The following is a 16,727-nucleotide window of genomic DNA, read 5'->3' as shown; positions in this document are numbered from 1 at the left end:
GCTTCATTTTAAGATCTGGTGCAATCTGTGCACCATGATGGAGGGCGTCTGCCAGCGAGGAGAGCAGAAGGGTATGTCAATGCAGAACTTTCACTCCTAATTGTTGGAGAGGCTTTAAAAACCCTCCTCACCCCAAACAAGGGGTCAGCAAACTTTTCCAGCAGGGGGCCGGTCCACTGTCCCTCAGACCTTGTGGGGGGGCAGACTATATTTTGGGGTTTTTTTGGGGGGCGGATGAGCAAATTCATATGCCCCACAAATAACCCAGAGATGCATTTCAAATAAAAGGACACATTCTACTCAGGTAAAAACACACTGATTCCCGGATCGTCCGCTGGCCAGATTTAGAAGGCAGTTGGGCCAGATTCAGCCCTGGCCTTAGTTTGCCTACCCATGCCCTAAACTCTAGATTCCTCATACAAACAAAACAGCTTTGTTCATTCAAACTCCAGATTATTCATTATTCATACAGCTCTGCAAAATTCTAACAGCTAATCAACAGAAAGATGATGGGCCCAGCAAGTTAGAGAGACAAAAGGCCTATGAGGATGGTGCTAATTTTAAGTGCCCTGCAAGGAATACTTTAAACTGCAATACGTCAACTGGTCATGGAAATGTGATTATAGCCTGAATGGCAAAAAAATAATGCCACTTTCCCAAAACATATGCTTTATAAATAAGGTGTTTGTGTGTAAGCAGGTACAGGACTCCTGCTCCGCGACACTTGACTGAGGTTGGCCACAGTTGCTTCTGGCTTTCCGAAGAGATTTGGCTGTGACTTTTGTGCGATTTCCCAGAACCCCTTGAAAAACCTGGGGAGAGCCTGAAACTCTTGCACTTGAATACCTATACAAAAAGTGGCAAATCTTGTTTGTACTCAGGAACAATACATTAGAGTTGCAGAACTAGGAGGGGACCCAAATGAACATCCCCTGCAATGCTGGAGTAGATTACTGTAAATGGATCTGCCTCGAAAATGCAGAAAGGCACCACGCTGAGTAAACAAGGTCTTGGAAAATCCAATGTATAGTGATTTATGGAGAACGTAACGGTATTTTGACAGTGGGCTTCATTTTAATGCAGTGTCCATAAACTAGGGTCAAGGGCAGTGTCTGTTAAACTTCAGCAAGTGCAAAGCTTTCCTTTGCCTGGTACCAGCAGCTGCAGTGTTTACATTCTAGTGCAGATATGGAGAAATGGTATCACAAGAAGTACCAACAGTGGAGGAATGGTAGATGAAGATGATGGACTTTGGGGAGCTAGCCGACCTGACCGGAAGAGTCTGCGACCAGAAGGAGGAGGAGTACCAGGAGGAATGGATGAAATTTAAAGACTACTTAGCTAAATATGCTAAGATAACTTAAATAGAAACACTTGCAAGTACCAGATTGGCTTAGGATTTAAATATGTGAAGTTATAGAATAATATATCTAAAGTTAAAATGAAAAGAAAGAAAAATGTTAATTGATTAAGTAAATTTTATGAGAAATTAGTTTTGGAAAACTGTTACAATGATATACATAGAAACTCAGCCGGGGGATTCGAGGAAGTCACCTAACAATGTTAACAAATAGTTTGGATTTATGTTTGTTTGTTTTTGATGTTTGTTATAAATTTGGAAAATCAATAAAAAAATTTGGGGAGAAAAAGATATGGAGAAATGGTGATCCAGAACTTCAGCCCCCCATCAGCTCTAGCTAGCATGGCCAATGGTCACTTGGGATGGGAGTTGTAGTCTAAGAGCCTCTGGAAGGCTACAGTTTCCCCATAATCTGATCTGGCTGGTATAAGGCAGCTTCTTACGCTTCACTTGCCCTGGGAGAATGGAAGAAACTGCTTGAAGATTTCCAGTGCTTCAAGCCGAAGGGATGCCAGAGATATATGACTTTGCAGAGGCTTGCAAGGAGGAGTGCTGATGGTCTGGTCCTTGAGGGATGTGCTGTTTGCTTTGGGGAGCTGATGTTGTTTTAAATTCCTGCATGGTCTGCATGCTTGCCTGCTCCCACAAGCTGGATTGGTATGTTTCTAAAACTGGTAAGAGCAAAAAGTTCCGTAAGACTTTGGTGTGCTCTCCTCACAAGGAAATGGATTCTGCGGCAGTTGCCTCTGGAACTTCCTGGGCAAGTGCACAATTCTTAGTGCACAGATCGTTTTCTTTCAAACCAAAGATCTACTCAGATGATACTGATTGATAACCTTGTGCAGGACTTTTTGAGGTTGTTGTTGCTGGATGATGAAGATGTTTGTAACAATAGCATTCTTTGTTTTTGGAGGCTTGTGATGTAAAGGTAACAGTCATCTTCCACTGTCTTAACTAGGAATGGAGGAGAAATTTGATTCTAAAGGGAACTAAGCTAGTTTGTACTTCCTGAAGCAAAATATAAATCAAAACATTGCTGCCCTTTGTACTCCTCCAAAATTTGTGACACAGTTTTCCAACCAAATGTGCATATGTTTCAGAGGGGGTTGTGTCTGTCTGTATACGTGTGTGTGTGTGTGTGTGTGTGTGTGTGTGTGTGTGAAAATAATTTACCAAATGCATTATATTAAGGAAAATTGATTGTGCACATTACTCAAAACTACATACTGAACTGCATGTATTTGAAGAAATTCACTCTAAAAGCTGACAAATCTTCATGAATATTTTGGTATTTTTAAAAATCTCTTTGCTGCAGAAATATGGAGAATTTAATTTAAGACTGAGAAAATAAAAAAAAACTTTGAGAACCGAAATTGTTAAATTTCATCCATTGCTAGTCATAACTGGCATATTCTGCAGTCTTTCTTAAATGTTTGTTAACATTATTGTACTGGTTGCCCTAATGACTTTTTCCTCTCCTGTTTCCACAGAGGGAGTGTTGATCAGAATGAATGGCCATATTTCAAACACCCACCCAAGTGCATATGGAAGTTACTCTTCTCAAGTAAAGTAAGTATTATCCCACCAACATGACCTCTCCCTGCCACCCAAGTTCATCGAAAATAAAGTAAAAGGAAGAAGAAGCCCTAAGGTCTCCTCTGAGACTTAACATTTCATTTTCAGCCTGGAAGCTATTGTCATTTCAGACATAAGATCAATTTCATACGAGCTTGGATATAATGAGGGTACCAGCCTACAGAGGCATGAATACCCTTTTCACATCAGACCTCAATAATGTGAATCTCAGTAAGTGTTTTTGTTGCTTCTTGTGTATCCCAGACTTAGATGCAACAAAATCTCTTGGGTCCTTGCCATGCTAGAAACTCAGATATGCAAGCTAGGTGCTGAATGGCTCCTTAATCCAAGGTTACAGTAGCCCAAACGGAATGCCTAGTTGCCATTTTGGGGCCAGACAGCTCAAAACTTGAATTTTTCAATATGAGTTTTTGGTTCCTGAAATTCATTCTGATCGTGCAGCTAAAATATAATGTATAGAATTATCTAGGATGTGTTGCTGGTGTGTGAAAACAGTCAAGATCCAGGGATCCCCAGGCATGCACCTCCAGATCATGGTGGCATCAGGGACCATCCTTGCACCCGGGCATCTTCACTTGGTCACAAGTGGCCGATAGCCAGGTCCAAATTGTGCCTGGCGCCTAGAGAATTTTGAACGCTGGGTCCTTGTACAATTGTTCCTAGGTGAAGAGTCTTGGTTGACCACAAACTTGACATGAGCCAACAGTGTGACGCGGCAGCTAAAAAAGCCAATGCAATTCTGGGCTTCATCAATAGGACTATAGCATCTAGATCAAGGGAAGTAATAGTGCCACTGTATTCTGCTCTGGTCAGACCTCACCTGGAGTACTGTGTCCAGTTCTGGGCACCACAGTTCAAGAAGGACACTGACAAACTGGAACGTGTCCAGAGGAGGGCAACCAAAATGGTCAAAGGCCTGGAAACGATGCCTTATGAGGAACGGCTAAGGGAGCTGGGCATGTTTAGCCTGGAGAAGAGGAGGTTAAGGGGTGATATGATAGCCATGTTCAAATATATAAAAGGATGTCATATAGAGGAGGGAGAAAGGTTGTTTTCTGCTGCTCCAGAGAAGCGGACACGGAGCAATGGATCCAAACTACAAGAAAGAAGATTCCACCTAAACATTAGGAAGAACTTCCTGACAGTAAGAGCTGTTTGACAGTGGAATTTGCTGCCAAGGAGTGTGGTGGAGTCTCCTTCTTTGGAGGTCTTTAAGCAGAGGCTTGACAACCATATGTCAGGAGTGCTCTGATGGTGTTTCCTGCTTGGCAGGGGGTTGGACTCGATGGCCCTTGTGGTCTCTTCCAACTCTATGATTCTATGAGAACTGTACCTATCCCAGTCATAAGAACATAAGAAGAGCCTGCTGGGACAGGCCAATGGCTGATCTAATCCAGCATCCAATTCTCTCAGTGGTCACTCAGATGCTTGTAGGACATCCTCAAGCAGGACCTTAGCACAACAACACTCTCCCCGGCTGCAGTTTCCAGTATCTGGTGGTCAGAAGCATCGCCACCTCCATCTATGGAGGCAGAACCCAGTTGTCATATAGTTAGTAGCCACCAATAGCCTACCCTTCCACAAATTTGTCTAATCCTCTTTGAAAGCCATCCAAGTTGGTGGCCATCGCTGCCTCTTGTGGGAGTGAGTTCCATTGTCTAATTGTGCAGCGTGTAAAGAAGTACTTTCTTTTTTCTATCCTAAATCTTCCAGCATGGAGCTTCATTGGATTCCCTCGAGTTCTAGTTTTGGAGGGGGGGGGAGCTTTACTCTCTCCATGCCATGTGTAATCTTATAAGCTTCTGTCATGCCATACCCATGCCTTGTGCAGGAGCATTTACAGTCAACAAACTGCACCCATCGCCCAGCTCCACCAAGGTTAATTTGTTGGTATGTGTGTGAACATTTTGGCTGCAGACTTCAATGTTGATGGTAAATAGAACCATAGCAGTCAGCTTCATTTGTCTCTGAAGCCGTCGCTTGAATTCCTGCTGGGATCCCAATAAATCTCTGGTCGTGCACCAAGACTTCTGTGGGTGAACTCAATTTTCCTGGGATTTTTTATTTTATTTTATTTTCCTAATAGCTCATTGCTTTGTCTTGGAAGCTGTTCCCGAAGTTATCCCAAGATTTCAGAGAGATTTGCACCTGTCAGGCCGTGGAGGTCCAGTGGCATCCACAAGAATCACCTCTCAGTCTTTAGGATCCAATCTGTTGACTTGAGAGGACCAGGGTTGCTTCTCCTACTTCACAGAGGTCCTGTCGTGAAGAGTCTTTGTGGAGAGGCAGTTAAAGACTCTGAGAGGGCAAAGACTGGTGGTTAGGATAGCTGTTGAAGTGGGGAGTCGATAACAGGGGACATTATAGATCAAGGATGAGGAATCGTTGGTGGCTGGGGAAACCCAGCCAGATGGGTGGGGTATAAATTATTGAGACATCAGCTTGCCAACAAAGGCCCGTATAGTTAAAGCTATGGTTTTCTCAGTAGTGATGTATGGAAGTAAGAGCTGGACCATAAAGAAGGCTGATCACTGAAGAATTGATGCTTTTGAATTATGGTGCTGGAGGAGACTCTTGAGAGTCCCATGGACTGCAAGAATATCAAACCTTTCCATTCTGAAGGAAATCAGCCCTGAGTGCTCACTGGAAGGACAGATCCTGAAGCTGAGGCTCCAATACTTTGGCCACCTCATGAGAAGAGAAGACTCCCTGGAAAAGACCCTGATGTTGGGAAAGATGGAGGGCACAAGGAGGAGGGGACGGCAGAGGACGAGATGGTTGGACAGTGTTCTCGAAGCTACCAGCATGAGTTTGACCAAACTGCGGGAGGCAGTGGAAGACAGGAGTGCCTGGCGTGCGCTGGTCCATGGGGTCACGAAGAGTCAGACACGACTAAACGACTAAACAACAACATTATTATTATTAGTCTTTTGGATGTTGTTGGACTCCCATCAGCCCCCAATGGTCAGAGGTGCTGGGAGTTGTAGTCCAGTGAAATCCGTAGGGCCACAGCCGCCCCACCCCAGTTAGATAGAGCCAATTTTTTGACTCTACAGAAGCTCTATGCACTCATTATTTGGGGATATAGGAAGCTGCTTGGTTCATATACCTCAGTTGTCATAGACTGACTGGACACAGAGGAATGGTGGGAGGTATCAGCTGGGGAACCCTCAAGGAACAAAGGATCAGAGCCCAGGAATTGGTGGTGGAACAATAATGAGTGGACAGAGGGAGAAGAGGGAGAAGCCTGGGAGGAGGAGAAGTCCAGAAGCAGAAGCTGAAACGGGGGAGGATGGAGTCCAAGAAGTAGAGATGAGTCAGGCTGGTGAAGAAGCTCAGGTGTCTCTCTCTCCTGCTGTGACCAGCTCCCCTCCCAGTCTCCAGAACCAGAAGAGGTATGAAGAGGGAGGAGCAAAGTCAGGCAGGGCGCCCGAGTCTCAGATTGCTTGGGAAGGACCAGGCGAGGAGGAGATTTAGGCAGTTGTGAGAAGGTTGTGAGGACCTTCAGCCTCCATGGGGCAAGGCCTACTGAGACGAGCTTCAATGCTCATCAGGCCTGGTACTCCTGAGCAGACTTTGTTTCTGCTAATAGTTAGCTTCACGTGTGATTTGTTGCTGACCCCGCTTCTGACAGCGGTATTGTCCACACTGACCGATAGTGGCTCACCAGGGTTTTAGATCTGGAGTATTCCCAGTCCTACATGGAGCTGATGGGGACTGAACCTGGGATTTTCCATATCCAGTGCATGCATTCTGCTACCATCAAGCCGCTAAGTTGGTCAGGACTAGCATAATTAGTAGGATCCTGGGCATCTACCTTCACTTCATCATCAGGAGAGTGGTACGGGCTGGTCTTCAGTTTCTCTGCCTTCAGCCCTAACCTTCTACCTCTGTGTTGTAGCAACTGGACTCTGAGTTAGACGACACACCCTCCAGGCCCAGGCTCAGGTATGGCTGCTTCCAGCCCCAGCCTCACTTTAACGAAGGTCACTCTTCAGACTTCTAAACTTAACTGATCTCTATTAGGGCCAGAAAACAAATTTCCCTTTGGAAACAGCTGTCCTATTGGTTTATGTACAACTGAATGGGTAGCAGCTGATAGTGCTATATGCTGTTGATTGCCAGGGGCAACCTTTCTACCCTTGGAAAGCTACTAATGGGATTTCCTCCCTCATCTAGAAGGAGATTCTGTGATTTGTGGTAATCTAAATAGATTTATAAATAGATCAGATGTTGTTTGCTCAAGCCAAAGCCATGCATAATTTATGTATGTGGTTTTTTTTAGAAAAAGCAAGGGGTGAAAGTTGTCTCTTAAAAGACTCCGCAATCTTAGGTTGCAATTCTGGTTTTGAGCTGGGATGTATGTCTGTTTGTGTACACGCTCTAGCAAAGTTATGGGCATGCAAATATATATTTGCACATGCTGTATTCTTCACGCACGCACACACATTGTAATGAGCATTAGCTGTAAACAATAAAATTTGATTCACACACAAGCTGTGCTCTCAAAATATGCACACACAAATACTCACACAAATACAAGGGGAGAGCCTTAGATAGTCCAGTCATAAGGCAAACTTGCAAGCTGCTTACAAGCACGTTTATTCAAATAAATGATACTTGGCCTTGGCTGGAATAAGTAACATCAGAACTATTTATAAATGTATTTAGCCAACTGCAAACCATAGGCTTTACTAAATTGGGATCACGGGTTGGAAATCCCATGAGAAGCTTTCCAAATCTGGGAGCATGCTGCTGGAAATTGACAGTGTAAATAACTGTGAACGTGAATTTCCTGAAATCCATAGCACCATGCAAAACATTCTGTAGCCTCCGTATGTGTGCTTGTTTGCTTGCTTTCAGATATTGATATGTTAGACCCAATACACTGGCACCCTGTGTCAAAGGTGACATTTTGAATTCTGCTTCTACATGTAAACCAAAAACTAAGGAGTGGCATGACTTTACTTCCGCGTGTCCTAAGTGGGCTTGAGTTTATCAGATAGCAGCTGGTCTCCCCCCTACATTATATTGCAAATTGCTTTTGGAACACAGGGGACTGTCAAAAGCAGTCTGCGGCACGGTTTGCCTGACCATTCGAAGGAGAAGAGTCACAAATTCCAGTAGGCCGACATAAGTCCTTGGACATGCTTTTTGAGATCCTGGTCATCTCCAGACACCCTTGTCACTTCTCATTTAGTAGTCAAGATTAAATTCTTCTCTTCACCCCCACTCCTCCTGCTCCCAGTAGTTCTTGCTCACCTTTATAACCATTTTGAAGATGGGAAAGTCCTTTGCAGGCACTGTAATTCTGCAATACAGAACTTAATTCGTTCTGGAGGTCCCTTCTTAACCTGAAACTGTTCTTAACCTGAGGTACCACTTTAGCTAATGGGGCCTCCCACTGCTGCCGTGCTGCTGGAGCACGATTTCTGTTCTAATGCTGAAGCAAAGTTCTTCTGAATAGTTTCTATCCAAGAGCTCTGATTGCACTAAATAATGATCTCAGGGCCAGTTGCAAGAAATAGCAAGCAGGGAGTAGGAAGGAATGAGATAGGTTTTAGGTTATGTTATGCCTTTAATAGGTTATGTTATATTCTGGATTATGTTATGTTTTTATAGATTATGTCTGAATAGGATGAGAGTGTTGGAGATACGTGCAAATGTGTATGTGAACCCGGTCTTTGGGTGGGTGTTTGATTTTCGTTGTTGTGTATACTGTGTATATACGGACAATGACAATAAATTTATCTATCTATCTATCTTAACTCGAGGTACTATTTACGGGTTAGCGGAGTCTGTAACCTGAAGCGTCTGTAACCCGAGGTACCACTGTAGAGCCAGTGTGATGTAGTAGCTGCCAGCCAGGATGGCTGTGGTCTCCCTTGTTTGGGGGGAGGCAGGATGCCTCTGAATACCAGTGGCTGGGAATTGAAGGTGGAGAGAGTGCTGATGCTCAGGTCCTGCCTTCAGGCTCCCCATAATACCTGATTAGCCACTGTGAGAACAGGATGCTGGACTAGTTGAGATGTTGACCTGGTCTAGCAGGGCTCTTCTTATGATTGCTGGGCAATGACCAGGACCACATCTCCACTCAGCCATGGTCTAGTCAACCTTGGGCTAGTCACTGTCAGCATAAAAATAATAATTATTGTTATTATTATTAATACCCCGCCCATCTGGTTGGGTTGCCCCAGCCACTCTGGGCAGCTTCCAACATACATAATAATAATAATAAAACACGGGGACAAATAGAAGAAGACGCCTTCACCCCGGTATCACATACACAGCCCAACAAGACAATGACAATAATCCACCAACAGCACACAAATCAGTATGGCTAACCTGATCCAAAACACCCACCCACCCCACTCACACATGAAAACAAGGATTGCCACAGCCAATCACAAACAAACAGCCACACCCTAGGCCAACCCCAACCTCTCTCAGCATCAAAGGAACACAAGTGAATAGCACAGAACCTGCACAGGCGACGCTGACACAAACCCCCACATATATTAAGTATAATAGAAACATCGCCACCCAACCCCACCCCACCCCTTTCCCCTTCTTCTTCCTAATGTCTCAACAAATGAAATTGATCTGTAAAAAGTGTTACTTGGAGGGGGGGGGGAGAGAGAGAGAGACATTGCACATACTTTTGTAAACTAAGAAAATCTTTAATAAAAATACATTAAACAACAACAACAACAACGATGATGATGATGATGATGTATCAAACACTAATAGTAAGAATCAGATCCTGTATAAAAAGTCACAGTAACTTGTAACCTACCTCACAGAGTTGTTGTGAGGATAAGGGGGTTGCAAAGTTGAGCTCCCTAGAGGACAAGCAGGATATAAATATCAGGTGACATTGTGGCTCAAGCAAAGCAGTGGCAAAACAGGTGATTGTGCAGAGAACGATTTGTATGAGACATTTCTGTTATCTGTGACCAGCAAAATGATACCAGTGTGCTTATTATAACAGGTGTGCATTTATTTCATTGATTTCCTCCCTGCACAAGGACACCCCACCATGCTGGCTTTCAAAATAGCCGCACAGAATCACTTGATGCAACCACTTCAGCTGAAACACAGCCAAATGCACACTGGCATGTATGAAATAACAAGTAATCACCACATGGGCTTTTAAAATCCTCCTTTTGTTGTTGTTGTTTAATGGGGTTACTGAACCTTTGGAATTTCTGGATGGCATTATCTTGCTTGTTGTTGTTTTGAAGTTAACATTTTTTTGTAGTTTTATTGGTTGTTTTGTATTTTATACATTTATTGATGAACCATTCATTGATTTTTGAAGAAAGGGCGGTATCTAAATAAAAACAATGGATGAAAGAATATAGATTCAGAGAGCGGGGGATTTGAATGGATGACAGGGAGGCTGTAGGTGTTATACATATAGCTCCACATAAAATAATTGCGTTGCATAAGTTATTTTTCTTTAGCTAGCCACTTGGGGAATAGAGAAAGCACTGCTGTGCAGGGCAATAAATCTCCACCTCTTAGAAATCTATTTTCTGAAGTGTCAGTAGGCATCCTGGTTTCCTTTCAATCACGTCTGCAGTCAATATGGTCTTGAAATATGGAAGCCAGGAGTTTTCAAGTTCCTGCGCTCAGCGCAAACATTATCTCTGTATGCATATTAGCTTTATAAGGTATGTCAGTTGACCTTTTGCCAAAGGAAACCACACACAAACGATGCACCTTTTCTTGCAGTGGATATGGATCACCAACATTTTCTCAGAGCGAGAGGGACCAGGCATCGAAGACGAGTGCGAAAGCTTTGTACGGTAAGGCTCATTGGCTTTGTGTATGTGATAAGGCCACCGTTATGAATTCCTTATTAAGCTTGGTGGAAGGTGTCTATAGCAGAGAATATTTAAAGCCCCTCTCCTTTGCTTGGTAGGCAATCTGTGCTGTTATCTGCCCATCTGCTTCGAAAGTGGAAATGCTAGCGTCATCCTGGGGGTGAAGCCTGTGATGGAGACTCCAGAGGGCTTAGGAGTTATCCAGACTTTTGCTTCAGCCATAGAATGAATTCGGGCAGTTCTGGTTTCACTTTAGTCTTTTGCTCTGTGCCTTCATGTGCATCTGGAGCTCGGGAATGCTGAAACACATTAGGAGATCAAGGGACGCCCTGTGCCCAGGAGTCTTCAGAAATCCAGGTTTTGGGGTTGTCCCACAGTCTGTGTGGGTGGTGTTGCATTCACGAGACTTGAGGATTCATGGGCATCTCATACAAGATGGCTGAATGGGGCCATCCTTGGAAGATCGTGCATGTGTCCTGGCAAAAAAGAACAACACCAACCCACTTCTCCAATGAGTGTTTGCAGACATTGCTTCTTAAGGGGCGCGCCTGGTAACCCTCACAGCCCCCAAGAGAGAGCTCCTAAGCTGTGGTGTGTGTGTGTGTGTGCGCGCGTGCGTGCGTGCACACACACGCGCGCACGCACACACACACACACACACACTTTGTAATGAGCATGAGCTGTAATGTGCATTTTTCACCTTCCTTATACAGCTTCTGGCAAATGCTGAAAGCACACCTCTGGGTTTAGGTGCTGGAGATGTATCTTTTAAGGACCCACCTTATTTTTGTACTTGTTTTAAACTGCTTTTTAATATTGTGTTTTAATGATGCAACTCAGCCTGGGACCTTAGGGTGAAGGGTGGGTGTTTAATATTAATGATAGTAGTAGTAGTAGTGAAAAAATATCCTTCCCTCATGATCTTGAAGCCCCCCTTCTTCCATGAATTGTGAGAATGGGGTGTTACAGGATTACCAAGCAAAGCCTTGATTTTTGCAATGCCTTGACAATGGGCATTTGGATGGCCCTGCCCTTATGCCCTCACATGGACTAGGGCTGGGTGATATCTGGTTCTCAACACTGTGATATGCAGTCAAACCTCAGTTCTCGGACGGCTCCATTTTTGAACATTTCAGCTCCCAAATGCAGAAAACTTGGAAGTAACTGCTCCGGTTTTCGAACAATTTTCAGAAGTCGAATGTGTTTTGAGTTTCCCTATTGTTCTGAGGCTTGCGCTTTCAGTTTTCAGTTGTTGAACGTTTCGGAAGTCGAATGGGCTTCTGGATGGATTGTATTCGACAACAGAGGTTTGACTGTATCACCAGCTGAACATCGAGATATACCAGTACAGCCTCAATACAACTGAGCAGTTAACTTCCGGGTTTTCGGCGTTCGGGAGCCGAAACATTAGAAAAGAGAGCCGTTTGAGAACTGAGGTTTGACTGTATATCACAATGTCTGAAGTTAGGATGGAGCTATGTAGAGGCGCTAGAACTTGCCGATCAGAAGGTCAGCGGTTCAAATTCCCACAATGGGGTGAGCTCCCGTTGCTTTGTCCCTGCTCCTGCCAACCTAGCAGTTCGAAAGCACATCAAAGTGCAAGTAGTTAAATAGCTACCACTCCAGTGAGAAGGTAAATGGTGTTTCCGTGCGCTGCTCTGGTTCGCCAGAAGCGGCTTAGTCATGCTGGCCACATGACTGTACGCCGACTCCCTCGGCCAATAAACCCCAGAATCGGCCACGACTGGACCTAATGGTCAAGGATCCCTTTACCTTTACCTATGTAGAGGCATTGGCTGGCCTCACGATTTTCCCCACATTGTGATTTTTGCATAGCATGGGCGCACACACATCATGATTTGCGATATAGTGCCAGGTCAAAAAATGATGAAGCAGGTATCGCGATATGGACTTCAAGCCAGTTTTGGACAATGTATCACCCAGCCCTAATGTGAGAGAGCCTGCAAACGAGCTTTTGGTCACACCCAGACATTTGTGCTATCTGATCGCTGTCCTGACTCTGGGTTCCGTTTTCATGGAAGTCCGATCATGCACATGTGTTGACTTTCTTAAGGCATGGATCCATGAGCAGGGCCATTGCAGTGCATGATACAGAGGCAGCTGCATAACCATTCCCCCATCTGTAGCTTCTGTGCACAGGGAAGGAGCGAGAAGGGTTTGTAATGTGTGTTTGTGTGTATGTTTCCCGCCTGAGAAGCTGCCAATTTTCTCTCTTAACAGTTGGTTCTCCGGGGAACTGATTAACAGCAGCAGCGTATGTGGAAAGCGGTTTCTTTAAAATGAAAAGATGTGCTGTTATGCGCATTTGAGAACTGAGTATGAGGCTATACAGTGGAAGCAGACATCTGATTAAATTCTGCTTGGGTCTTAATGCAGGCAATATTCTAATTTAGCAGACTTCTTTTTTCAAAAATAAAAATGTGGTGCAGCCTATATGATTATGTTTAAAATGTACATCCCACTTTATCTAGAGCTCAAGAAGGCTTATAACGACAAAAACATACGAAATCTAAAACATAAATTAAACCTAATTTGAACAGAAATCTCAGAAATTTAAATGAGTACATAATAAAAAATGAAAATGTCAGGGAGGCATTTGTGACTCGAAGGCATCCTGAAATTATTTTAACCAGGTACCTGAAACTCAGCAGTGACAGATCCTGTCTGAATTCTAGTGGAGAGGAGTTCCACAGATTTCAGCCCAAGTACAACCTCTGGTCTGTGGGGGACCACTAATAATGCTCCCCTGGGTGTTGCTGTTGTTAATTAAATTTGTATCCCGCCCTTCATCTGAAGATCCCAGAGCGATGCAATACACCACAGAAAAATACACAATGATCAGCGGGAGCGATTTCAGTGATTGACCTTGGATATGCCATCTCTCCCGGGCCTAAGTCGTTCAGGGCTTTGTATACCTTCGAACCTGGCCCTGGTACATAAGTCACATAGGGGAGAATAATGTTTTGGCTTCCTCATGGAAACAAAGGGACATACACTTTGGCAAAAGGAAGGCCAGAAAATAATGAATTGAAAGGAAAAATAATGTGAGGATCACATTGCTAGAGACACAAGACCAACAGCAGAGAGGCAAAGTGTGCCAAAAGAGGAAAAGGAGATTGTGGAGATGGTGAATCAATTCTCTGCTTCTGTCTTCCTTGTGGAAGGGCAGATCTTGGTACCTGAGCTAACTTTCTCAGGAAGGAAGCTGGGAGCTGAGGCAAATAGCTGTGATCTCTTATGAAGTTCTAGGCCATATTAAAGAAGTAAAAAAAAAAAACTTTAGGGAGGGATAGGGGAAAAATTGGAAGTGGGAACCCCCCTTATAACCAAATGTGGACTGAGCATGCTCAGTGGCCACAGAACGCTGTCACTGTGGGGCGGGGGAGAGACAGAGGAGCGAATGGAATGTCTGAAATCCTCTTCCCCTCACACTGCAACATTTTCTTGCAGTCCCCACCAGATGCATTTTGTTTCTAAATGAAAACAGAAGATCCTCTGGGATACAAATAAAGTTAAATAATGTGCACAGGTTCATTTCTGTGCAGTGTGTGAACTGATCCTTTTAAAAAATCTCCTGTGTGTGTGTATTTCTTTCTGTCAGGTGGCATTTTTCTTCTCCTCGCCGCCTCCCTTTAGCGTTGTGCAGCATCCCATTTTTTAGTGAAATCCCATCAGTGAGCACTATTGCCCTGTCACCTTCCTGAATGGAAATCATTAATCGGTGTTGGATTGATCTAGATTTTACTACTTTTTTTTTAAATCCCCATATTTTGTCAGGGGCAGATGGATTTTATTTCTTCAGATCCTCGTCCAAGCAGAAAACCAAGAAAGGTAGCGAATGATAAAAGAGTTGGCTTGCTGTGTGTGTGTTCACGCATGTTTTTTTAAAAAATGAATTTTTTCCCCCTCAAAAGAAATGCTGCAAAAGCAAAAAAAGATATTGTCAACATTTTGAAACGATCAAAGGATTCTTGCAGCGGTTCTTTGGAATAATGAACTCATTAGCATTGGAGCAGATGATTGGGAATTTCTGTAGTGTGCTTTTGAGCCTGTTCCTCAGTGTTTTCCCCCCTTTGTGACTTGCATGATGTGTTGGCATTTTACTGCCTCCCCCTCCCCCCCTTTTCATTCCATACTAATACCTTCCTTAGTCAAATTATTTACAAGAAGAAGAAGAAGAGGAGTTTGGATTTGATATCCCGCCTTTCACTCCCTTTAAGGAGTCTCAAAGTGGCTAACAATCTCCTCTCCCTTCCTCCCCCACAACAAACACTCTGTGAGGTGAGTGGGGCTGAGAGACTCCAAAGAAGTGTGACTGGCCCAAGGTCACCCAGCAGCTGCATGTGGAGGAGCGGAGAAGCAAACCCGGTTCCCCAGATTACGAGACTACCACTCTTAACCACTACACCACACTGGCTCTCTTTTTCTCTCCACGCTCCCCATTTGCTCAACCTGTAAAAATGATGGTTGTGTTCACAGAATCACAGAACTGGAGAGGTGGAAGGGAACCCAAGGATCATCTAGTCCAACCCTCTGCAATGCAGGAAGCACAGCTAAAGAATCCCTGACAGATGGCCATTGAACCCCTGTTTAATAACTTCTAATTTCAGAGACTCGGGACACGGGTGGCGCTGTCGGTAAAAGCCTCAGCGCCTAGGGCTTGCCGATCGAAAGGTCGGCGGTTCGAATCCCCGCGGCGGGGTGCGCTCCCGTTGTTCGGTCCCAGCGCCTGCCAACCTAGCAGTTTGAAAGCACCTCTGGGTGCAAGTAGATAAATAGGGGCCGCTATCCAGCGGGAAGGTAAACGGCGTTTCCGTGTGCGGCTCTGGCTTGCCAGAGCAGCAATGTCACGCTGGCCACGTGACCCGGAAGTGTCTCCGGACAGCACTGGCCCCCAGCCTCTTGAGTGAGATGGGCGCACAACCCTAGAGTCTGGCAAGACTGGCCCGTACAGGCAGGGGTACCTTTACCTTTACCTTTAATGACAGAGAATCCAACACCATCCATTCCGCAGTTGAATAGTTCTTACCATCACAAAGTTGTTCCTAACGTTTAGTTGGAGTCTCCCTTATTTTCTTTTTTAAAATATATTTTTATTAAAGATTTCTTAGTTCCATTGGTTCAGATCCAACCCTCTGAGGGGCAGAATTATCTTCCATCTCTTCTGCTCCTCTAGTTTCTGCAATAGGGGTTAGTTTGCGTTTTAATGAGAAACCACCTAATTTACGCTTCTCGAACCAATACGCGAACCGAAACGCAGCTATCCTTTGAAGGGTGCTCTTCTTCTCCAAACACATTGTATTAGAGGAAAATGTGTGTGTGTGTATTGTGTATGCTAGTGAGAAATGACACTGCAACGAATGAGATTTGAAAGTCATCCCAACAGTGAAGAAAGGGAAAAATTAGCTCCACCCACTAAAATGGTTGCTTTCCAATTCTGGAATGGAAGGCAAATGCAACGATGGTTTGCCAGTTCTGATATCATGGCAAATTATGTTCACCACTTGGCAAGAAATGGAGAGGGCACAGGTATGTGTGGAGAAGAATTGGTAATTGGCAAGAGTGAAGGAGGTTGTGTTAGCAGGTGTGGGCTGAGTGTGTGTGTAATTTGTGTGGGAATTGAGTGTGTGGAAGTGTGTTGAATGAGTGGAGTGGATTTTCTGGTTTTTGATATTTCATCTCTTTTCTTCTGTGTTGTGTTACAATCTTTTATAATGAAAAGTGGTACATTAATACATTAGACAATATAATGCTTTTTTAATTTAAAAAATGAACTCAGTTGTGCATAATGATGCCATCTCATCAAAAATTAATAATTGGCACCCATGTAACCATTCCTTAAACTCATCCCTAGCTCTCTATTCATTTAATCTGATCAATATTGCCTAAATCAGAGTTGTTTTTATGTAATTATCATTAGC

General features: G+C 44.1%; 1 protein-coding gene across 5 annotated transcripts in view; it reads left to right on the top strand.

Annotated features, from left to right (window-relative positions):
- EPS8 (EGFR pathway substrate 8, signaling adaptor) overlaps window positions 1–16,727 on the top strand; it is a 145,415-nt gene that overhangs the window by 75,147 nt on the left and 53,541 nt on the right. For 3 of the 5 annotated variants that reach the window (XM_077935248.1, XM_028746067.2, XM_028746068.2), the window contains exons 2-3: window positions 2,851–2,929; window positions 10,694–10,767. In XM_077935248.1, the coding sequence (XP_077791374.1) occupies window positions 2,868–2,929; window positions 10,694–10,767 (136 nt within the window). In that variant the 5' untranslated portion in view covers window positions 2,851–2,867. Of the gene's footprint in view, window positions 1–2,850; window positions 2,930–10,693; window positions 10,768–14,583; window positions 14,638–16,727 lie in introns of all 5 variants that reach the window. The other 2 variants (XM_077935246.1, XM_077935247.1) reach the window with 1 other exon arrangement.

Source organism: Podarcis muralis, chromosome 10, assembly GCF_964188315.1.
Source record: "Podarcis muralis chromosome 10, rPodMur119.hap1.1, whole genome shotgun sequence".
Taxonomy (NCBI): Eukaryota; Metazoa; Chordata; class Lepidosauria; order Squamata; family Lacertidae; genus Podarcis; species Podarcis muralis.
This window is presented reverse-complemented; position numbering and strand designations above follow the sequence as displayed.